Genomic DNA, 25,203 nt, shown 5'->3' with positions numbered 1-25,203 from the left:
GGGGAGCCCCAGCCAGCACCAACACTGCAAATCAGCCTCTCACCGCAGAGGTGATGGCCCCGCTTCTGAGAGCTTTCTTCCAAGTGGAGGCTGCAGTGTGCTTTGCTGTAGGGCCAGAGAAATCAGCTGTAGCCCACGCACAGAGAAGAGCTGGCTGTGTCGGTGAGGAGAGCAAAGGGTACTTCGAGCCTGTGGCGGGGACTGGTTATTTTCTGAAAGAGATGAGCGTGCTGTGGACACCCAGCCTTTCTCTTCTGAGAAGTTCTGATAGTTTTGCCTCACACCTGATGCTTGGGTGAATACCATGGAAGTCATCAGTCCCAGAGAGACCAGACTGCTTCTGTACACGGCAAAGCTATCACACCCCCCTGCAAGGAGCCTTCCCAAAAATGGACCAGTCAATATTTGAACCCAACGAGAAACACTCATCCCACCTTGCTGCAACACACCTCAGGGCTTCCTGTGGCAAAATAGGAGAGACCAAGGTCTGGAATCTCAGCAGCCCAGCAGAGCTGATCAGCGAACAAATATTTGCAAGACTAGAACATCAGGTGTTAAAAGATGCTTTAACGCAGAAGAGCAAAACTATGCAGGAGCCAGTGGTTGGAAATTAAAGCCAGAAGCTATCAAATTAGAAATAAGGCACGGATAATTATCAGTGAGGCAGATCAACTGCATTAACAAGAGAAGTGAGACCATATTACCGGCATATTTGGAAATTCCCCCCACTGTCATTAATGGCCTTCACACATGCATTGGGTGGCTCCGGAACACACATTTGAGCTCCATACAGCTGTGTCAGATGCAGCACAGAAGCAAAGAAATGAATGTTCATTAAACTTGAACTCTTTGACCAAGTATTTTGAGTGGCCTCCATGGGTAGAATCCTGCAATAGCAGGAGAAATGAGGAGAAAAAAATCATATGCTTTTCTGGGAAGGTTCAAGTACAGCCAGTGATGTGCAAGGGTCTCACCTGGACAGGATGCCATCAGTCAACCAACTCCCAGAGTCTCAGCCTGCTCAAGTGATTTTTAAATAACATGTCTGGTCTCACTTTAGAATTCTAGCTCTGGAAAGACTGACTTATAAATGTGGTCTAAAAGTCTTAAGGTTTAAAAATAATGTAACATATTTTGTATTTATTTTAGTTTTAGGCCCTTAGGTTGCATCCAAGTCACATTTACAGCTTTAAAAAAGAACATGAAACCCAACCCCCAAAAAACCAAGAGAAGGCAGGAGAGAGTAAACAAAGATATCAGCTGATTACCTGACTCCAGAATTAAGAGCTAACAACATTAATACTATGGGACTTGCAATAAAGATATAAAACATTGCTAAGGCTCTTCTCCCAGGTTCTGTATTTGATCTTTCCCTTTGGCATAAACCCTTAGCAGAGACCAGAAGAGCAGTCTGGCACAGGCATTCTCTCCACACCAATTTCCACATGGAGTTTCTGCACCAACTTCTGAAGTGTCTCAATGGATCTGACAGTTCCAGCATCACAGATACAACTAAGCAGCTGCCAGATCCCTGAGGAGGTCTCTGGAGAGAAATTATGATTCTGCAGGTTTCCACACTGTTCATGGGGAGCAAGGATGCACCAGCTCGTGTGGGGAGCTTCTACAGGACACCTGCTCTGCTACGAAGACTCCGTATGCAAGGAAGGTAGCACAGGATGGGTGTGTTGGAAGTGGGGCTGACTGGGAGCTGAAGCAGCTCTGATCACACACGCTCTTGCTGCCTGCCTTCCAGCCCTGACCAAAAACTGCTGTTAACCTCCCATCCACCTGTCTGCTGAAAACAACAGGAGGAAGACTCCACCTCCAGGTGAATCCAACATCTCCATATATTGCAGATAAAACAAGACCTGATAAATGGACAACAGTATCAGAAGCATCATTGTGGTTGACTTGGATCACTTGCTTGGGGGAATATTCCTTGAATAGTACGTGTTTCAGTTGGAGCCACGTGGAAGGCAAAGCGGCTAACGGTAAGGGACAGTGATGTATGGTGTGAGACAGCAGCCATTCTGGAATGCAATGACTGCAAAAAAGACCAAGTTGCAATAGTCCAACTGGACAAAACAGCCCCCAAACCTTCCTTTAAGTGAGAAGACCTGACCCCGAGATATACAAATGGGGAACATAGAGTATAGGTCAAAACCAGAAGGTATTGCTTTCATATACACAATTAGCAACTCTAACACCCTCTGCTGAAAACTTTGGTGTCCAGATTTCAGAAATACACAAAAATATTCAAAGTGGAGTCACAGAAGCTACAAGTGAGGTCAGCACAGAGCACTTTACAGACTAAAGTTCAATCTATTTAATAAGATAAAACGATGACTTGCAGCACCACAAGGAAAAAGGGATTTTGACAGCAGAGAGTTACTCAGTCTTTCTGAAATGGGCAGAACAAGATCCAACAGAAGCTGAAGCCAGCTAATTCAGAGAAAAAATAGGACACAGATTTTTGGAAGAACAATGAGCTGCCCAAAGGTCTTACCACAAGACAGAGTAGATTTTTCCCTTACCTTTAGGTCCTTCAATATGTTACGGCTCCTACTTCCAAGCATGAAGTAGAAATAACTGGGGGACATTTTCCAGCCTGCACTGTGCAGAGGGACAGGCTGGGAGACCATGAAAACCCCGAGCTCTGTGTGCTTGCCTAAAGGAGAAGACTTTACTGGGGTTGCACATCCTGATCTCCTTCATGCCTTCTACAGCTCTGCTTTGGGAAACAGGTGAAGGTGGGTACTTGTCATGCCTTTCTCTCCACAATATCTGCTTTCTTCTGGCCTCCAGCACTTACAGGTGATGATAACAGATTTCCAAGATTTCACGGGAGGTAGACAGGCACCAGTGGTTTCCAAGTGTTTTTATAAAAATGGATTTCTGACTTACCTCTCCTTTTTTTCTTTTTTTTTTCTTTCCTTATTTTTATTTTTTTTTTTTTTCTGACCAAGGAATGGATAATGGAAGAAAGTGATTTATAAACCTGATCAGTGGCATTGCCCTCGTTGTGTACTATAACATGGGCTGCAGTGTGTACATTCACTAAGCTCTGGGTCTTACGGTCACGGATAAACCTAAGCCATAAGGGAAGGCAAATTTTCACTGATTTTGCTGGCAGAAAGAGTGGTTCAATCTGTGCATGCTCATGATGGTTAACTGCTGCCAGCTGTCTATAAAAACACCTAATAAACATTTTCCCTCGATTGGAGGCTGCTGTATGATCAGCATAGTGACTCTGGATTGCTTTAGTAGGTGTATACCTGTAGGTACGCTGATCACACCAGAGACCCTGTAAAGTCAGCAATGGCTGGCCAGGAACTCGTGTCTTGATGTACCCTAGGGACATGGGAATGGCTCAGTGTAACAGTGAGCCAGCTTTGGTCCAGCAACAACATCAGGAAGACATGGGAAAGAGGCTTCTTGCCACCTGCAAAATGAGCAGACAGCCACCAGAGCCCAGCTAAGGGCTGACAACCACCAGCACACTCGGTTTCTTCATCCTCATCCCTTCTATTCCCAGAGTGGCATTTGGGAGCCCGGCCAGTGTCTGGGGCCCAGCTGGGTGCAGATGGCCATACCCAGCTGTAGGGTTGTGAGGGCTCAGGGTGCGGGCAGGCGAGCAGAGGTGTGCTGGTGCAGGAAGGGCTCTCGGGACCGACTTCAGTAGAGGAGGAGCAGGATCATCCTGTCTGTGATCGCTCCCAAGAGCTCAGTGGGATGTTGACCCTGAGATACCCTTGCAGGAGCACTGGCTCCCAAAGATTGCTGCCGCTTTTCTCTCTATAATGCTGTGCACAAGGCAAAAACAACAAGCAAAGTTTCATTGAATGAGAATATGACCCATTCAAGGAGGGGACACCCGCTTGTCTGTCCTTGTCAGAGAGAGGTGGCGAGCCTGATGTCCCAATGTCTGTCAGTGCAAGTGTGAGTCAGAAGAAATAAATGCCCTTGTTGTACACAGTCAGTAGCTTCAGTGAGAGGCGAGAAGGTCTCTGCAGTTCAGCCTGCTCTGCTGGGGTCTCCTAGCCCTGAGCGGCCAGGGGGACTTGGCCCGTCTCCCCACAAGGCTCTTCCTAAACAATCCCCTTCTGCAGGCACTTGGGCTTGTGGAAAGAAGCCAGGCGAACAAGAGCACAGACACCAGCACGAGGGAGCACAGCACCATCAGCCCCACGTAGCTGCCATGGGAAAGAGGGGGCACAGCGGGCTCCTCTGCGGGGATCATGTTGGTCAGGTTCAGCATATAGCCCAGGGTCCAGCCTGCATCGCTGCTGCCGATCTGAAATGGGAGAGGAGCGGAATCGGCACTGAGAGGTGCAAGGAATGCTTGCAGCATTGCCAGGGCAGTGGCACCCCTGGGGAAAAAGGGCCGGGTTGTGCAGCAGAGGTTGAAGTTAGCTGCTGGGGTAGAGCCCTCCCCACCACGATACACACCTTTCCAAGGAAGTGGATCCTTTGCCAGTTCTCTTGCGTGAATTCATAGCCATTTTCCAGGAGAGAGAGGATGTAGGCTCCAGAGAAGCAATACTCACTCAGGTACTTCTCTTTTATTTGGTGGTACGCTGCCTTCACCTAGGGAAGGAGGGAGTCACCAGGCAGTTAATCACAGGTTCCTGCTGTTCCAGCCTGCACCTGAACATCCACTGCTGGTGCTGGGGGGGATCTTCCCCCTTTTGCCTTGGAAGTTATCCCCAGCCACTTATCCTACAGAAAAACATCAGCAGCTCTGGCCACATGGCAGCATCCGCCCACTACCACAAGCACTGCTCACCTCATGCCAAGGCCGGGCACAGAAGCTCTCAATGGTGCTGGTCACTTTGTCCAGGGCAATGGGGCTTTGTTCGCTGGTCAGGTTCAAGAAGTTCATCACAAAGTAGAATGCAGAAAAAGCCTGAAGGAGAAAGAATATTTTAATCTGACTGGGTTTCAGCATGAGCAGGACAGCAGAAATCCCACAAAAGAAAATGGTCTTGTTTAGAGATAGAGCAATATAAGAAGCAATGTCACACACACAAAAGTACGTATATGTTCAAGAGTGATGTCATTTTGAGACACACCCCTCAGAGCTGATGAGAGCTAAGGACACCAAAAGGAAGGTGGAGTTGGAAATTCAATGGCCACAATATCCTGAAGACCTTTAGGAAATCTCTCTCCTCTATGCACTGGTGCCAGAGCAGCACACGGTGAAGACTGCTTGCCATCACAGCCATGATCCCATTTTGGCAACTGAACGAGATGAGCTTGCAGTCAACATTGCCACAAAGAGCAGAGGTGATGGTCTGAAAAAGACTGTGCACAAGCCCCAGCATATAACCCAAAATCCAGAAAACCCATCCCTGACCTTGGCCAACAGCCGACAGGTAGGGGGCAGTTTATGAGCAGGGCAAGGGAGTATTAACAATTTCCCCCAGAAAGCTGCAAAAACACTGAAGTGTTGCAGCTCTAGGGCTGATGATCAACGTGGTGTCACACATGACGTGTTCAGACCAAGCGCTGTCTCTGCTTGCCAAACTTGATGGGACAGGTGACCTGACTGATTGGTTTCAGTAGCGCTCACACACTGCAAGCATGAATTTTCAGATCTGGTATGACCATTGAACTCAGGAGAAAAGGTTTGCAGCAGCAGTGTATCATGCACAGACTGCAGCAGGCTCTCCTGCCTCTGGTGCTGGTCATCAAAGTAGGACTGCTTGAAAAATGAATCAGTAAGTGGAGCACTCCAAGGAGACGCCTGCAGGAGATGGGTTAGAATGGGAACAGTGCGGTACCCAGTAGGACACACGTCCAAAAAGCCATCTTGTAAATGATTTTTTGCCCCAGCCATGGATAATATACTCTAGCATTACTCTGAGTTTCTGCTTTTTTGATATTCTCAATTGCAGAGAGTTGAAGAATGTGAAGACTTACCCCAAAATCCCCTTGTAATGGAGGTAGGTATATCCCATTGAAGGAGCAGCTGGAGTAAGGAAACTGGTTTGTTAAAGAGTTTCTGGATGTTTCTTCGGCACTTTTGATAATTCCCCTCTCCCTGTATGTACAACTGGCTGAAAGGGAATTGCTTTTTCTTGGCTGATGTACAAGGGTTTTTGAAGAGGTCACTTATATTTACAGTCCTCTGATACCCCTGGTGAAAGCACGGATCAAGCAGGCTGCTGTTCTCCACGGTCTGAAAGTAAAATCAACCCAAGTTGTTACAGTTCACTCTAGAGTAACACCCTGGGAAAGAGCCATGAGGAAGGGTGGCCACAACATACTTGTCACAGTGCATCACACCAAGACACACACATTGGGTCAAAATGATGAGGATGGTTTAAGGCACTGGCTGCGATTTGGGAGATGTGGGTACTGCCACAGCCTCCCTGTAGGACCCTGGGAAAATTATTTTCAGCCACATTTTGTGAAGCTGCTGTTGATTTGGGATTCTCAGAGATGGTGAAATGTCTTTCCCTCGAGTACTTCAGTTAGGCATAGTATTCCTGCTATCCCATACCCAAGAATCAAGGCAACTCAAACTGGTAGTATTTTTGAAAATGTTGACTGCCATCCCTTTGGCCATCTGCCCAGTCTTTATGGAGGATGACCTTTCCCAAACCCAGACCAAGGGATGAGACATTTAGCTGGGATACAGCAACTTTTACAGCAGCAGTATGTCAAAACTGGGAGGGTCCAGGATCTCCACCTGCAATTACAGATGCACTTGCCTGTAGGTCCCTGGCCAGTTTCTGTTGCAGAGCCTGGTCCTTCCCGTAGCAGAGAAAGCTGTGCGTGTACACTAGGTAATCCTTGCCATAGAGACGAAAGTTGAGCAGGTTCTTTGGGGACTCAGAAGACAGTTCATTTGGTACAAAAGTAATCTGCGTTGAGGCTCCTCCGAGGTCTAGTGCTCCTGATGTCTCACTTACGGATTTCAGGGAATGTAGAAGTTTTGTCCAGCCAGACTTTAAAAAAAAAATAAATAAAAAATCCAAAGTAAAACAGATACATCAGGCATGGAGAAGGTTATTTAAGGGAGAGAGATATATATAGAGATATCTATGAGGAGAGAAGCAGAAGCACAGAACACAGGAAGGCAGGAAGACCTGAAGGGAGGCATGAAATGAGAACTGGAACAAGGTACAAGAAAGATGCAGCTTGGAAAAGCAGAAGATAGATCATGTCTATTTGTAGGAGGATTAAGAATATGAAATCAATACAATTGCTATGAGATAAAATGGTTACTTAATGTTTCAGCTCCCAATGATTTATAAGCTCAATAGTAAAGCAGCATAGTCAAACTTTGCAGGCACAGAAATATTTTAGATCAGGAAGTGCGGGGGGGAGGATCTACACCCAGGCAAAGTTATGAAGATGCTGGTGTTTTATTTCAATACTTTAAGCCTGACTACAGTGGCACATCCTGATACTGACTGGTATCAGGATATACTCACATAACCGCTGAGGCAGGATGTGCAGCTTCCTGGTCTCTGGTAAATGGCTCACGTGGGAAACTAGTGCCTGTGACACCCTCCTACAAGGCATGACTTACAAAGTGCTGCCAGCCAACGATTCAGATACGGACTTGCCGTTGGTACAGTACCTGCTTGAAATTGCCCAGCAGGTAGTTAATGGTGATCCATCCATAGGCTCCTTCTTCCTGACCACTGATGATTCTGGCACCCTGGAAGTTGAAGGGAGCTGAGCGTAGCGTCTTCTCTACTGAGGACAAGACTTTGTCAGCTGCACTTTCATTCTCCAAGCTGGATGAACGAAAGAAAGGATGGAGTGACTCTGGCTGACAGCTCTCTGCAGCCTATGGGCTTTGTTCCGAGTAAGCAGGCTGCAACTCCCCACCAAGCATTAATTGTAACAGAACAGTCATTCATACGGGTACATCCAGCTCTAACTGGCCACATCCCTCTCTGTCACACCTTGACAGCACAGCTGCCACCAGCTCTGACACTTACAGACCCCACAGCTGAGAGTGATACCTGGAGCAGAGACCAGAGCTGAGCTGTTCTCCTGGAGCATGTGCCCTGGTAGGGATTGCACCATGGAGACCCATAGAATCATTTAGGTTGAAAAACACCTTTAAGATTATCAAGTTCAAGCACTAAACCATGTCCCTAAGCATTGCATCTACGTGTTCTCTGAATCCCTCCAGGGATGGTGATTCCACCATGTCCCTGGGCAACTTGTTCCAATGCTTGATAACCCTTTTAATGAAGAAATTTTCCTAACATTCAATCTAAACCTCCCCTGGCTCAACTTGAGACCATTTTCTCTTGTCCTATTGCTTGTTACCTGGGAGAAAAGAACTGCTCCCGCTTGCCTACAGCCTCCTTTCAGGTAGTTGTAGAGAGCAATAAGGTCCCCCCTGAGTCTCCTCTTCTCCAGAATAAACCACCCCAGCCCTCTCAGCTGCTCCTCATCAGACTTGTGCTCCAGACCCTTTACCAGCCCTCTTGCCCTTCTCTGGACATGCTCCAGCACCTCAATGTCTGTCTTGTAGTAAGTGGCCCAAAGCTAAATGCAGAATTTGAGGCGCAGCCTCACCACTGTTGAGTACAGGGGGATGATCACTGCCCTAGTCCTGCTGGCCACAGTATTTCAGATACAGGCCAGGATTCGTCTCACTCTTCACCATCACCATTTACAGAAGAAATCCATGCCCTCTGGTATCCCCCCAGGGAGATTTCCCAGACAATACAGACATAAAATCAGCTCCCTGTCCCAGCCACGCAAGAGGTCTGCAGCACCCCCATAAAAATCACAAATTGGAATTAAAGGAGGATATGATTATAAAGTTACCTTAGCTCTGATGGTCTTGGGCTGAGTCAAGGTATGCGGGGAGTCACAACATGGTTGGGCTCAAAAATCCTGGGTCAGGCCTAATACCAGACTGTAGGGGATGTCTGAGCATCCCCTTGATGTGGGGGATGTCTGAGCATCCCCTGAGCATCAGCTTGGGCACTTGCTACCCTCCTGGTGTCTCTGCGCTGCATATGGGTGCTGGAGATGATGGAAAGTTGGAGTGAGTGGAAATGAACCTGCTGGGCAAGAAGGGGAAGACCCCAGGGAGACTCAGGGCTCAGAGAGGCCAGTGGCAGAAGAGGGTTTCTGGGCAAAGTGTGAGCTGGCAGCATTTCCAAGGACTCTGTCCAAGAGGCTCCCACTGAGCATCCATGGCAATCTCAGGTGCAGTGCTGCAGGAGAAGGGGACAAGCCGTGCAGTACCTGAGAAGCCGCATGCCGGCAGTTGCTCCGAGGTAGACAGGTGTCTCTTGGTGCTGCTTTGAGGGAATCACCTCTTCTGCTTGCCGTAGGCACTGTGCCAGAGAGGGACCGGCCTTCTCCGTGGCATGGGAGTAACCTGAGATCCCAGGGCCTGCAAGAAATAAGGACACTCCATTGCTCAAACGCCAAGCATAACCCCAGAGTGCTGTCACGAGCAGTCATGACAAACCATGCTACTATCACAGGCAGCAACATCAGATTCAACCACCCCATTTCTAAGGAGTTTTAGAAACCTACAGCATCAGCTAAGCCCGATGCACACGCGGATGGCCATGGCGCCCAGCATTTGCCACCCGCTCTCTGTGAGGCAGGCTGTGAACTAGCGATGAGGGCTGCGGTGGGACAGATCTTTTGCTTAGTATGCCCTGGACACCTGCACACTCATCTCTGTCTCTGCCTGGGTGTACCCCGGATCTGTGCCTGAAAATCCCTGACCCTTCATTGCGCTGGGTCCTTCTGAGGGAAGATGCTGTCATTTGTGTACTGTATGCTCACACTACAGCATTAAGTGTTTTGCAGCTATCCCCTTTCGTGCTAACCCAAAGAAAAATTCATTGTCCCTCCCGGCCACATGTCCCCTGGTGAACGGACCGCCCCCAGGACCAGTGCCTGCAAGGGCAGCAGTGCAGCCCACTCTGCATTTGCCTCAGCATGCTGCTCATGGCGGCACGCTGCAGCACCCAGCAGCTGCTGCAGCAGGTTGGGAACAGCGTGGCTGTCCCCTGCACTGCAGGCAGGCCTGAAAAGGCTCCAGGCGGGCTGTGACAACACCTCCCCACAGAGTGCAGTGATCCACGATGGTCTAACTCTGTTCCTTGTTACGTGTATCCTTGGGCTTCATTTATGCTTCCTAAACCATACAACACCTACACAGCTGTTAAGTAGAATAAGAAATAAACCATGACACGCGTAAGTTGAGCAACCTTGTCCTGCAAGCCCAGTGCCTAGGTTGCACAGAAGCCTGGAAAAAGAGCAAACCATGCCTTCCCCTCTAGCTGCCTGACATTCGTCGGCACTTCAGCAAGGGTGCATGCAAATATTTTATTTAAGTACATTCTTTGGTGTAGTTCTTCCCAAAAAGGCAAATGTTTTATTTAAGTACATTCTTTGGTGTAGTTCTTCCCAAAAAGCACTTACTTCCAAGCATCCTAAAAACAAAGGAAAAAGTGGATCCAGCTTTCCTCCCAGGAGGTCAGGCACATACATCTATCCATGGGAAGTGGTGGGATATAAATTAGCTCACAGATACAACACCGTTTTCACTATTGGCCTCTTCCTCCAGGTTTCTCCTCCCCCCACATTAGTTGCATTATCTCTTCTTCATCCATGCCCCTTCCACAACTCTCTTTTTCTCTTACCTTCGACTTTACACACCTCCACCTGCTGTACCACCCCAGTGTCGTTTTCCTTCTCTGCTGGCCACTCGTATACATACAGGTTAGTGTGGGATGACCCCGCATCCAGCACGATCCCATACTGTGGGCAAAACAGAGCTGTCATTGCACCTGAGGCACCAAACCAGAACAGCATATGCCAGTCTCCACACACAGGGGGACCAGAAACGAACAGCCTATCTCTGGCAGCTGTGGGAACATGCTCTCCTCGGTAGTGCTTCAGTGCAAAGTTTCCATCAAAGGATGCAAGAGCAGAGAAGCAGCAAAATAGGGACTGATTACTGAGGAGATGATCCCCTGTGAAGCTGTATCTGTTTTTATCACAAAGATGTAAAATGAGATGTTGAGGAGCATGGAGCCAGAGAGAGAGGTTAGCCAGACCCAGCAAGGGCAGCAACATGTCCTGGAGCATTATTCACACCTAACCCCCCAGTCTGGCTTCTTTTCCTGTAAGAGTCCCAGCATGCAATACCTTAATGTTCTTCGGAAGTGGCTTGTTTTGGGTCACTGCTACAGCAATTAAAGCAATTACAGCCAAAGCAGAGAGGAGTCCCAGGATGAGTAGAATCTTTCTTGTCCAGGACATCTTTGGTTTGGTACCTGTGACTAGAGCAGAAAAAGGATGTTAATATCCCTGTAGCCCATCTTACCTCACACCCCAAAGGTCTTCAGGCACGTTCCTGCAGTTCCTTTCCACCACAAAGCACCTGTTTTTGCCCATCCCTGCCCCGTGTTCTCACACAGGATTTCTTAGAGGCAGAACTCAGCGCTGGTGTCCTGCAGATTTGCTCTCATGAGCCATGACACATTTCCATGGGCTGCCCTGCCCTGTGCCAGGTGGTGATGAAGAGAGGACCTCAAGATGTAGCTTGTGGTTAGCCTGTCCCTTGAGATACCTGCAGGTGACCTGAGCCACTATATAGCAAGAGCATCTGTTTGAGGCAAACACCAACTTCTATAGCTCTGCATTTGGCTTAATAATCCCAAGAAGCTGAAAGGAACAGACAGCTAATATATAAACTGTGTAACCTTGTGGAACCCAAAGCTTTAACTCCGTGTGACATTTTGTCCTAGTATACTTTGCACTTCAGTTTTGACAATGTATATAACAAAATTACAACACTAGTAATGCACTTAGGAAGTCTAACGCTAACATTTCAGTATGCAGCAGTCAGTCCAAACAATGCCATCCTGCAACTTGGCAATGCTACATAGAAAACATGATCTGCAAATCTATGGAGATTTTTGATGCCAGTTCTCACAAGGCCACTAAATTATGAACAGCCTGTATTTGCAGAATTGGTATAATATGTTTAAAAATCACACACTTTGCAAAACTTGTACCAGTCTGATTCCTTAACTGTTACTGATATATTTGGTATGACCTATCTAACAAATTAAGATTTTTGCAGTTTAAAATACATGGTTAGCAGTAGAATACTGAAAAAAAAAAAAAAAGCCACTTATGGCTGATGGAAATAGTTCACAACTGATACGGCATTTGAACTTTCAGAACCAATATACATATACATGCATTTGTTAGTGGCTAGCATGATGCTGTCTTTGACATTTTGCTGATTTGGATTCTCCTTCGTATATTCCATGGTGGAAATCTCACTTCACAACTTAGGATCAGCCAGTTTTGGTGTTGTTTAATAAGATACCATCTTACAATGAAGTTCTAGAAAGGGTATCAGCAAAAGTATTTTTTCCGGATTTATAATCTAGCTGTAAATTAACACTTAGAATTAACAAATAGCTTCAGCACTCTGGGGACATACCTTGTTCCCATTATGACATGAAATCCATTTTGACCCACACTGATGCTCCATACTCAAAAGCACTGACTGTCTGGCTGCTCACACGGGTACTAATTTGTCTGCTCCTTACACAGATATATTCTAGGAGATGTTTAGAAATATACTACAGGTCATCCAGGGTGATAATACCTCTGTGCAACCACATCAACTATCTTCATGCTCCAAAAAGGTAAGGTGACTGAACCTGCTCTGCACCTGCATGCCAGTGCTGGAGTTCCATAGGTCATTCTCCAGCCCTCAGGTGGTACTGGGTCAATGTTCCAAATCCATCCTGGCACCCACATCATGCATGCGAATACGAAAAGCATTCATCTCCTGGACAGGGCCATCTTCTAACCACTCTGGTTTCACATGAAAGTGGTCCCACGTGCCAGTACTATACAAAGTGTTACCCAGTATTACAAATAACCCCAAACCATAGAGTTATTTTCAGAAGTTAGCCCAAGTGAAAAAAAGCAATGCACCTTTGGAAATCTCTAACTGTAGGCAAACAACATCTTCCCACCTACCCAGAGAAAACGGAGCCTAAAAGTGCCAAGAGAACTTGCTTTGAAGATCTCCCCGCAGGCAGGTCCATGGAAACCTGACACTGACCTGGAGCTCTCTGCTCCCTCTCATCACGCTTATGTGTAAATCTGCTGAGGCTAACTGTGAAATTTGGAAGCTAGTTATGCTCGCATTTTATGAGTGCCTACTAGAGACACAGCACGCTTGCCAATAGCTCCAAGAATGCAGCTTAAAAAAATAGTCTAGTGCACATACCAGACAGTGGGAGGTAAGAATGCATTTTATACAGCTTTATTCAGAAAGGTCCCAGAACTCGTGGCTTGAAGTTATTAGAAACAGCAAAGCATGACAGCTGGGAGACTTTTCTTCTTATTGGAGAGAGTAGCTGGCTCAGATTATGATAGCACTGAGCATCTCTGTTGAACACAAATCATATTAATGCTAGAAAAATGAATAAAACCACATACTATAATGTAGAATGAGCTGCACAGTGTAGATATGAAGCTAGCATGCTTGAAAACTGAAACTTCTGCTGACAGTTGCACAGCACATCCATGTAATTACAGCCACCCTTATTCTAAGATCTTGCCTAGAGGCAGCCACAGCTTTGTTGGGTGTTCACTGTCACAGAAACAAAGGATGGGTAACTTTGCATCACTTCTACGATTTCCAAACTTCCTGTTGTGATGGGTGTTGTCTGTTTGCTGTATCTTTTAGCAGCTGATCTGAAAATAGCAGCATTAACAGCAAAGCAGGAACAATTTTCTCACTGTAATGGAACATTCCAATAAACGGCTGTAGAAATCCCTTATCTGTAGGCAGAGGCATAACTTTAATTGTCTGCATCCCACCTGCAACCTGAGATTAGTCATTTTTTTTTCCAAGGCACAGTATTTTCTTAACCCTGAACATGCCTTTTGCCTGAATTTTAGCTCAGTATCATGAGAACTTTTCAGGACTCTGGGGGTTGTAGATATGTGATTTCATTGCTGTATCCCACACCAGAGCATCCATCTGTGTGAACTCTAATGCTACCAAGCAGCATTTTGTTGAAATCTTTCATACAAGAAAAGGTAGCAAATTATAAGCATAATCCAGAAGGCAACCTAACAAAACAATAACCTTCCAAACAGCACTCAAAGCATACAGGTTTGAATACTTGATGACTCAAAAAGACCAAACCACAACATTGCAAATCCAGATAAAGAATTCAATGTAATTAAAATAAAACTCACCTGCCATTTGCTCACAAAGGTATTTGAACAAGTTCCCTTTTCTGCACACTTGGTTATCTCCATCAGCTCTACACACAACTGCAGATTCCACAGTGGCTAAAGAATTAAATTATTCCCCAGACTCCTCCAGATCCTTTGTACCCCACGTTCATGTTGCTGAATGCTGTGCAAACACCCCTCAGTCTCCACTAAGCAGGGCAGTACTTGCCTCTCTAGCACCTCTGATTGCCAGGCCCAGGACTTTTCTTCCACAGCATTTTCCTCAGCTAAAGATGAAATAAGCATGATCTCTCTCTGTGCCCAGCCAGAACCCAAATAGAGACAGATCTCCGCTCTTCTTCCCATACTGCCCAGTGTAAGTGGCGATAAAAACATCATGTAAGGATGTAAGCAGGCATAGAAATGATGCTGCTTTTCTTCTTCCCTGCCCCAAAGCTCAGAGCCACCTGGTGCTGGAGCCCTGCACAGCCGCACAGGCATAAGAACTCTCCAGATGTTGGAGCACAGTCCAGCTGCTCAGGCATCTCCGTCTGTTTCTAATTTTGGTTTCTTTGTTTTTTTGTAGGGGCTACTACTGGTTCCATACAGTGATTGGTGCAGGTCCCAGAACATAAACAATTCTAACATCCTTTCTGTCTCTAAGTTAGCTATCAACCGAGAATGACTTTGGCAGCCACTACAACTAACAGCAGTTTTGCTGCAGACACCCTGTTGCTCTTGGTGAATAACCCAGGAAGGACCACACTAGCATGAGATGCAGCTCTGTGTGAAGGGAAGGAAGCAGGATTGTTCTCAGCGTCTTCTAGAGCCGCAAGACAAATAGGAAACTGCTCCTCCAGCTGACATCACACTAAGTCACTGGCAGCTCTGTATGCCAGGAGATGTCACTCACAGCCAAGGCTGCCCGCCTCCCAACTTCTTTCTCACCAAACAAGACTTAGCAACAAATGTTAAAAGGATTCAGGCAACCAGCTGCTTTTAGAGATGCAATAAGTAGAGGCTAAGGCTGGCTTAAGGACTGAAATTAGGATTGCAAAGCAGAAAAGGAGAGATGCTGTGCATAGTCCAAAACCATGCTCAGTTCAGATAACCTCAGTGTGACCCATTGTCTCTAATAAATACAAACACTGCTGTAAGCTCTGGCTTAGCACAACAGCTACAGTTTGCTCTTTCCTTTGGATGCTCATGCTCAGCCTGTTACACAAGAGGCTGTAACACAAGGCCATCACTATTCTACTGCAAGAGTGCCACCCGGACAGAGGCAGCTCCCACTGTCACCTTTATGCTCTCAGCACACCTCTGTACGGTGAGAAACATTCTCATTTTCAGCTTTAATTTATTTATGGCCAGTCTATTCTCTGTCCTTGTTCCACCTCTGTCTCATAACTTCTGCAACACCCAATCCTCCTGGAATTTATTCTCTTAACCAACTCATAAGCAATGATCTTTTCTGGATTTTTGTCTTTCCAGACTTTTCCATCTATCTGAACAGTCCAGCAGCCCTTTTCTGCATACAGAATAATCTGCTTTTATTTTCCTTAAGCACTCTGACCACAGCTGCAATAAGACTAGCCTTATATTGTAACATACCTGTTACACCAGGAGGTGATACAAGTCCCAGCCTAAACAAAGTGAGGTTGGGACTTGTACTACCTCAGACACACGATCACCTACCATCACAGCCCACGCTAAGTCAACCCAGCAACTCTATTTGATCGTATTTAAATGAATTAGCCCTGCTACACGCTGTAAGCAAAGGGAGTTCCAAGACACATTGCCTGCTGCCCACAAGGCTTGGAGTGACAGCAGAATAAGACAGTGTCTTATGAATCCTGCCCATCAGCTGGCAGCTACCTCTGCTGCTGATCACCCACATTGCTGCTGCAGTCTGTTGGGAGTCTCTCCAATAACTGGTTTCCTAAGCACATGTCCAGTCTTTGGGGGGGAGCTGCTGGATGCTCTTGTAATCACGTAGCTCAGCAAATGGGAATATAGTCTGCAGAGCTCCTGAACCTAAACATATCAGAGAGACACAACACAGTGCTGAGAAGCCACTGAATTATGATCCATCACAAAAGGATGCAGGCATAATTGAAGACAGAGAAATGAGAACAGTATGAAGTGAAACGAGTCAGATGCCAGGTACTTCACAGCAGAAGCCAACCTGCCTGCCTGACTGCCAGCTGAAAGAGCACAGGAGCCCATGGCTGAAGGGTGCCTGAATCCATCAGCCATCTGAAAGCATCCAGCACCTGTGACTGGCTCTGTGACACAGGGTGGGCAGCCTGGGCAGAAGGGGCATCTGTTGGGGCAAGTGCTTGCAGACAAAGAACATCCAGGTCAGCAGAGTGCCCAGTAGACAGGGCTCTGGCAACACAGTCCATGCCATTTAGTAACTGGCAGGAATTCGTAGTTACAAAGTTCTGCTGGCAGGGAAGGGGATGGAGCAGTCAGTGCTGCTATTTTTTCGAGGTGGATAGCGGGAACGCATGTTATCCTCCTGCTGAGGAAAAACGCTATTTTGGTAGTCATGAAGTTTATTCAGTTTGAATTGCACACTCACTGAGGCTGCTGAACTTGCATCAGGTTTTGAGTTACACTACCTAAATGGGCACTCCTGTCTTCAGATTCACCCACAACCAAACATCTGAGTCATAACACTCAGAAATGCCACACTGATTCATTACCAAACCCTTTTCGGAAATCTTCTCTGGCCCCATCTGACTTCTTACTCATTCGTCATCTGCCTTTTTCATTCAGACATGCTCGTGTTCAAGTTACCTAGGAAATTCTTGCTGCAAAGCAATGTAAACCACCTGTTTCAGGCCAACATATTAGAAAAACATATTCTTAGGCTGGCGAGAAGCTCAGGTTTGTCTTAGAATACCCATACAAGTGCAATAGAGAGTAAGTGAATTGCTTTGGTTAAGAGGTTTTATTTCAAAATACCAGGGCAAGACACTGAACATGCTGAAGTTAGAATTCAAGCTCCAGATCAGGATTTTACATCACTTTTTACAGCTGTTACATGAAACAGTGTGGGAGGCTCTGCGCCAAGTTTTAGTTATTCATGTGGCAAAGATCATGGCCTCAATACTGTCTGATCTCTGGCTCTCCTTGTGGCCCTACATAACAATTACAAATACACATCTACTGGATAATTTTTTCCAGATTAAATACTTCTAAGTGCTGAGTACAAACACTGAATGTCAGTGAAACTAATAATCAAAAAACAATGTAGTATGGTTTTTTTGGATGGCATCTTTCAGAGATATCTGATACTTTGGAATCACACAGCCCTACGTGTCTTAAACTCCATCAGACCTATGGATCTAGGCTATGCAGCTGGACAGAGTGCTTGAATTAGTCTGTGCCAGGTGCACACACACGTGTGTGTGAGTGAGCTGGAAGATGGTGTAAGGAATGTGCCTATAGCTGTGATAATACCAAGTTGGGAGCAAAAGCACACTGACGCATAGGGCTGGAATGAATTCAAAATAAATTTGATAATAGGGGAGACCCTGGTGAAAAACATCCAACTGGCTTGAGTAAGGACATGAGCTAATACGACATTTAGAAAATAGCCATCATGGTGAACAATTGCTTAAGTAGCACTTCCAGAGAAAACATTCTTGCAGTCATATACGTTTGCAGTAATCTTTCCCTCCATCTAGTGCTGGTAAAGCCTCCTGTGAAGTTCTATGCCAAAATAATGGACCTCTGCCTTTCAGGAAGATGTAGATCACTTGAAGAAACTCCAGAAGAGAGCAAGAAGAAAGATCAGAAGTCTAAAAACTGACTTAAGAGGAAAGATTAGAGAAATTGGGTTGTTTAGTTCAGAAAGAGAAGAGCAAGGAAGACCTGTTCTCTGTCTTCAGATGAAATGCCACTGCTGCTGTAGCTGATCTTGCCTCACAGTAGGATGGCTCCGGGACTTTCTTCCAGCTCTGTTTCCTCAGTTCAGAAGGCAGTTAAGCAAAAAGAAGACATGTTCATCAGCCATGCTGTTAGCAAAGACCAATGCAATGTGTTATGCCCTCCTCATGGGATACAGATGCGTTTGAATAAATCTGTTCCCTCCATCCTCCAACAAAGCTCCAGGTTGCATTCAGACTAAGTCAGGCATGGCAACCACCCTGCTATATGCTATTCAGATGTACAACATTGGTAGAGTGGGAGCACCTCACTCTCTGCTGCTTTTAGAGTTGTGCCTGGGATACGACCCCAGGGAATTGCACAAGACACATCAGAGGACCCCTGTTTACCTGAAAAGAAGAAAGCACGTGGAAATCCTAGAGAGCTGGTGGGTATAAAAGCTGAGCAGCAGCAGCAGGAGATGGACACAAAGGAGCAGGCAGCACACAGGCCCCTTCCTTCCCTTCCGCAGCCGGCGCGGCACAGAGGGGCTTTGTGCTCAGGCAGTCCCACGGTCCCTGCTTACCCTGACCCTGTGGTGTGGGTTTACTGCTGAAGGAGTGATGTCTGGTGGTTCCAGGCAGGAATCCCTGCGACCCCAGGCTGCCCCACCAACAAATTCCCTATTCACCTTGTGTATAAAGTGAATTCCCCTGCCAAACACCTTCCCACGGCACCCAGTAGTGCTGTGTGCACTGCTCAGCCTCCTTGATTGCTCTACAAAGGCACTCACAACTGCTTCCCATCCCTGCATCGTAGCCCCTCTCCTTGTTATTATACACCAACCCCACCAAAGCTTTCCTGATGCCTGTTCATAAATATTCTCTCCACAGGAATATATTCTTCTGGCTTACATCCCAGCAGTCAGACTGAGATACTCAATATTCTCAAAAGCAACCACCAAGTGGCGGGACACCACTGACACAGTGACCTTTAGACAGTGTTCACATTTTATGATGTTTACTGGGCTGCCAGGACTGTACCCTACTTGTACTCATTTCTTTAGGATTCACACATCAAAGAGGTTTTCAAATCAGAAGAAAACAATTGTTATCAGTTACATCAGTCTCCTACCAAGCAACTTCTGGTATTAATTTGCTACCAGCCCATCAAAGCTATATTTAACAGGAGAGGTTTATTGCCATTACCCAGAAAGCTTGAACTTTCATCAAAAATGGCACCACCAGGTTTTCTTCGGTGCTCAATATCCCTACATTCTTCTTTGCCTCTTCTTAAATCTCTAGCCATAATTTTTCCTTATGCTTCTTTTGACTATCTTCTACACTTTGCAATTCAAATGTGCCTTAATTGTAGGTTCCTTTTTTCCCCCGAAATAGCATCTTTTAGAGATGTTATTATTTTTCAAATTAGCATAACTTTCAACTGTTGGATTAAGGCTTTTGAGGAATAGAATAAGAAATGAATAGGCTGCTTCCGATTAGCATTCCTATTTGGCTATTTTAAATACTCCGCTGATTCAGCTCAAGTATTTTTAAATTTGGGAAATCACTTCTTCTAAGAGCTACTAGATGTTATTTGTTGACACTGAATAAGTGTGCATTACTTGTATAATAATTCATAACTCCCATAGTAATGTTTCTCTATCGAGATCAGGGCTGATATCCATTTTCCTTATGCTGGAAGTAATGCATGGCAAGTTATGAGATACACCCTTGGTTTTGAGGAATTACCTTGCCATTCCCTGAAATCTACCATCATATTTGCTTTCCTCATCTCTATATTGACGGTTACACTCTTCTCTCTCTCCGGCATCCCGGCTGGTAACAGGCACTAACCTTCCCCTGTTCTGGTCACTCGTTCCCATGCAGCTATTGTGTACAACTAATTAATGGTTGTTGCTGCTAAAGACAGCGGGGCCACGACTTTAATAGGAAGATTGGTGATGTGTGAGTCCATCCCAGCACAGCGCACCCTCCCCTGTGCCCCATCAGCTACCCACACCAAGGGAATGTAGAATTTGTCATGGCAAAAGAGAGGAAACAGTCTCCAGAACAACTGTTCCCCACTGTCAATACACATCTTGGGTCAGCAAGTTCAGAAACTTCCTGGAAAACAAAGTCCTGAGCACTGCAGATACTGCTGCCCCCAGCAAGAGGTTCTGGCAGGGGGGACGACTACACAGAAAACATATACATCCCCTTACCACCCACAGCACGCTCTGCACCCGGCGCTTACAGTGATGCCAAAACACACCCTCCCAGAAGCCACCGGTTTCCCTCCATGCCCTCTCCACTGACAACCTCTCCTGCCTTGAAGGGGCTGAGGCCACCAAGACCATCGCCATGTCTCAAGGATGTTTTTTTCTGAGTCACAGATTCCTGGGATCCCCTTGCGTGTTGAGCAACACTACCGCTTTCAGGGCTCACTTCCCCAGCTTCCAAAAAACAACACTGCTGCCCAAAGTGCCGCATGCGAGCAAACAGCAGCTGCCTGTGCCACTGCAGCCGGCGGGAACGCAAGCTTCCCAAGTATTTCTGCACAGCAAAGCAACTAGCTTTTCTTAAGTTTCACTTCCCGCTCTGGACCAAAAACCATTGGAGACCAATCGCAGAAGCACAAACTGTTCCAGGCTGCTGCAGCATCAGCAAAACCACTGGCAAAACCCCTGGATGCCGAGGGATGGATGGTGACCGTTCCCCAGCAGCCCTACATGCAAGTGCGTATGCTGGGGACTGCTGCAGTGCTTACGTGTGCCTGGGATCTTGCCTACACCTGAATTGTGCCACTCCTTTTAAGCATGATTTCCAGCACAGGTGTTTGCTCTTTCAGAGGAGCGTATCTCAGGCTTGCAAGACACCCAGTGAGTTTTTCCTCCCTTAACATGCATAGCACCACGTGCAGCATGGAAAACTGTAGGTACTTGCCCTTTGCAACTAATTCTAGCAGATGAAGCGAAAGGCTCCTTTGCTGTCCAGGCAGGACAGCAGCCCCACTGCCTCCTTTCAGCAAGCCAAGGTCAAGTCCGCATGCATAAAAAAGATAGCTCTGCCATTAAACACTTCCAGACTTGCCCCCATACCTCGAGCTGTCAGCACGGCTATCTTCATTCCTCATTGCACAGCACAGGACAGGGAACAGCTGGGATGGTTCTGTCTCCGGCTGAGGAGTGCATCCCACTGCCTAGGCTTTGCGGAAAAAAGTACACTGACTTCTCAGAGGTCAGCTTAATAACTGATTCCCACAAGCCATGAGTGAGAATCCGCTCATGATATTTGGCATGAAATCACGCTCTGTTCCTCATGCTGCTACAATTTCCATTTCAAATAGCAGGAAACAAATTACCCTGTGGTATTTTCAGGACAACCAATGGGAAGGAACATGAGACCAAAAGCCTGTGGCGGGGGACAGGCCTTGACAAAGCTCCTGAGTATAGAGGAGAAATACTTCTTGGAGGTTACAAAGGTTAAATATGCTAAATATGAATCTAAATTTTCATGGTCAAAAGAGCACCTTGCAAGGGCTGAAGCCTCATGCAGACATGGAACAAAACAGCAAAGGGGTTTTGCTGGACAAGCGGGCTGGCACAGGATGTGATTAATCTCTCAAATTCAGATTGCTTATTACCAGGACGCACAGTGAATCCTGGGGAGAGCTAGGCTTAGGAAAAGAAACCCATTTATAATCAAACCATAGTTTGGCCTTCAATTTGTATGCCTTCATTACTCCCCCCTCCCCATCTCCCAAAGCCCTTGCCTCAAACAGTTCAAAACACAAACATGAAGTATTTTGGATAAGGCAGTATGGGCACAGAGTGGTAACAAGGACAAAGGACGGTCACAGCAACCCGTCCTTCTGACAGGCGCACGAGCTGCCCCGTCCCTGTGTGTCACACGCACGGGGCTGCTGCAGAGACGTTAAACCACCATCACCTCGGGGTGCCTGAGCAGCCCCCCAGCACCCTCTGAGACTGCACCCAGGCGCGGGCTCAGCAAACGGACACGGCAGCTCCCACCTCCCACTGCATCTCCCCCAGAGGAGTCACGAGCCGCTCTCTGTTTCCCAGCAAGGAGGTGCGAGCAGGGAAGTCCCAAACTCTTCTACAACACTTGGCTCCAGCTTTCTGCTCCGTGATTTAGCCTAACGTGTCCAAAGCTGCTTACTGGGACAGAGAAAGAACGCTCCTACCATCAAAAGCCAACAAACGGAGGTTACTTCAGCTGAAGAAGCGACAGGCTTGTGACACAGCCACTCCGGCGAAGGAGACCGGTTTATAGTATGGAAAAGAGCTGCCAGCTGATCTGTTAAGATGAGCACAGCTCCTCAGAGCAGGAATGGCCAGCAAACCTGGGCCCATGCAGAAAGCAGTTACAGGTCCGCTGCTTCCCTGCCACGGCTGCATTTCCCAGCCTCTCTGAGCACCGTTCTCCCTCTGCTGATGGGAGGTCCCAAGCCCAAGCTAAAGCCCACCTTGCAGCCACAGGATCCCAGCCCAGCTGCAGCAGCTGCAGCAAGTTCACATGAGCACAGGCTTCCTTCCTCACGTCTCCTGCAGGAGCAGGGGCAGTAGAAAGGTTATTTATTAACAGCTCTGGGACAAAGGAGCAAGAAAGAAAACAAATCCATTTATAAACCAGCTAAAGAGAAAACTTGTGATTAATGGTCTCTGTAATTTTTTAAGTGTGGCCTGGAGCTGCCCTGGCATCACTTATTGTGGTGCTGAATCAGCAGAAGAGACCCACTTGGGCAGTAAATAGTCCCATAAGGGCAGAATAGCCCTGAAGAAGAAAGCACTAACTTAGGCAGCATCCTGATTTTTCCTGGCTTCTGCTAGGATTCGGGAAGACTGATAGTGGTCAACTTTCTCAGCCTAAATACCAAGCAATGACTCACATTAGCATCTACCTCTGCAATCCAGGACGTATGCTTTCCTCTGGGACAATTTAGAAACAGGATAAGGAGAGAAACTCATGTGAGAGTTGTCTCAAACAATACCAGTCAGTGCTAGCTGAGCTCTCAGATAGGACCATACCAATCCTGAGTACTTTGTGCAGACCTATTTCCTTTGATAACGTTTCTCAAGGGAGGGGGGGGGGGGGGGGGAGGAGGGAGGAGAACAAAAATAACAAAACACTGTTCTGTTTAGCAGTTACCCATAGCAGAGAAAAGCTGAGCTAAAGTTTCCAACAATTATCAGTACAAAATCCTAAAATAGACATGCAATGTACCATTTTTTAATTTAAAACTGGCTGGGATAGGAGTTCCATCGTTGGATTGAAAGCTGTATAAGGGCACAAGCCAATACATCGAGATGACAAGACAGGTTAGAACAGCATGAAAATGCTCAGTATAGAACTGATATGGATGAAGGAGCAAAAGCCTCAAGCAGAAGTGACAAACTGCACTGTAATTCATTGGAGGAACTGCATATCCAGGGAGGACAGATAAATAATGTCCAAGGTATCTATGGAAACCACCATCCTACACAGGAAACAATAAACTTGGAAAAAGACAAACATGAGAAAAATAACTCAAACTTCAGATACTTGTAAGGACAATGATACTAATTGAAAGCAGGATTTGATCCCAAAGAGATGGTGGATCACTTGAAGAGATGTGAAGTACAGAAATGAGGGCTAGCAGGCTGAAGGAGAAATAGGAGCTGTATGGTCACTCTGCAAAGAGGAATCTGTGTGGCTGTCTCCTCTCAGCAGATGAGAGCCCGAGCTTTAAAATCCATTGTAAACTGATGCGGATCCACACACATCTTGTTCAGATGACTCTCAGCAGTGGGTTCCTCCTGGGCCACGACCTGCTCACCCTATACACAGACACACGGGAAGTCAACTTACTTTGGGTGGAAATGGTGAAGGCAAAAGACAGCTAAGTAGTTTCAGCTTTGCACTTCCCATCATTGAAAGCATCCAACAACTTTCCTTGTCCTCCTGTTCTGTTTTGTCTGATATTTTTGCCCAACAATTTTCAGCCCTCAGAGCCTCTCACAGCTCGGTTTGGACCTGATCACTTTTTTGCACCACCGATCACACCAAAACAAGAACTTCTTAAACTCTGCTGAGATTACCAGTTATAAACAAAGGCTTCACACCTTTCTCTCATTTAAGAATGGAGTAGTTTTAGTGTAGCTATGGTACAGGAAATTAGTGTAGCAACAGTGCAAGAACTTACAGAGCAGAAAATGTGTGTTTCAAAAGTAATTTCAGTCTCACTCATGCTCACTCCTCCTGTACTCACAGGCACCGAGGTCACCCAGGCATTCTGGCAGGGTCCCACATGAGATGGGACCAAGGCTGCCAGATGCCAAGTCCTCACTGCATCTGTTTGGCTCCTCTTCAGTGGCAAGCTACAAATTTTTGGGCAGGTCTTTTGCCATCTTTAGGAGCTAGCAGTAACTATGGCATAACCCCTTTGTCTTGAAATCTCTCTTACCTCATCCCCCAAGAGCCCTAGGACAGGTATCTGCTCAGCGCCCTTTTTTGTTCCCCATTCATTTTGGGTCCCGCAGTCTGCCTTCCTGCTGGGAGAAGAGGAGAAGGACTCGCACACGGGATGTGCTCCGATCTTGTTGTCATCCTTCTATTACCGGAGCACAATTTTTTTTCCCCAAGGAGTCATCTGCGCAGCGGCTTTATCAGCACCCATGCCTTCTTCTGACAAGCCATCCATGTAAAGCTTATCAGGGCGCATGCTGCTGGGTTTGTCACAAACACCACATTTGTCAGTGTTTACCCAGTTTCAGTGCAGTCAGTCACGTCCTTGGTTATCACTACAGACCATTCTTTTAACCCTTGCTCTGTTGCTTCTTCCAGTCCTCTCTCTCTGTCTCTTACAAACACACACATACCTCCATTCATATTTCCTTCAGGCCAGCTGTAGTATTTCTGCTTCTTCAGCTGCATGCCTGCCTTATGCATGGTGTGCCAGGACCTTTGCCTCACAGGTCATCACTGCAGCTGTGAAAAGGTCTCCTTGGCTTGGTTAGGTTATGGGAGACTCTAATAACAGCAAAGGAAGCAGATTTTAGAGCTGTTCTGGGGTCTGCTCCTGCATGCAGCTCTGCTGCTTGGA

General features: G+C 46.6%; 1 protein-coding gene across 1 annotated transcript; it reads right to left on the bottom strand.

The window, feature by feature from the left end:
- Positions 1-1,112: 1,112 nt before the first annotated feature.
- Positions 1,113-24,770, bottom strand: ENTPD1 (ectonucleoside triphosphate diphosphohydrolase 1). Its single transcript, XM_037399802.1, is given in 13 exon segments — positions 1,113-4,129; positions 4,132-4,294; positions 4,450-4,587; positions 4,787-4,906; positions 5,923-5,989; positions 5,991-6,181; positions 6,717-6,953; positions 7,592-7,751; positions 9,229-9,379; positions 10,647-10,764; positions 11,155-11,288; positions 13,265-13,425; positions 24,565-24,770. Coding segments are annotated over 12 exon segments (1,545 nt in total). The 5' UTR covers positions 13,290-13,425; positions 24,565-24,770; the 3' UTR covers positions 1,113-4,088.
- Between the last annotated feature and the right edge of the window lie 433 nt (positions 24,771-25,203).

The sequence above is a fragment of the Falco rusticolus genome, chromosome 9, assembly GCF_015220075.1.
Source record: "Falco rusticolus isolate bFalRus1 chromosome 9, bFalRus1.pri, whole genome shotgun sequence".
NCBI lineage: Eukaryota > Metazoa > Chordata > Aves > Falconiformes > Falconidae > Falco > Falco rusticolus.
The sequence above is the reverse complement of the archived record's forward strand: the minus strand, read 5'-3'. Positions and strand labels throughout refer to the sequence as shown.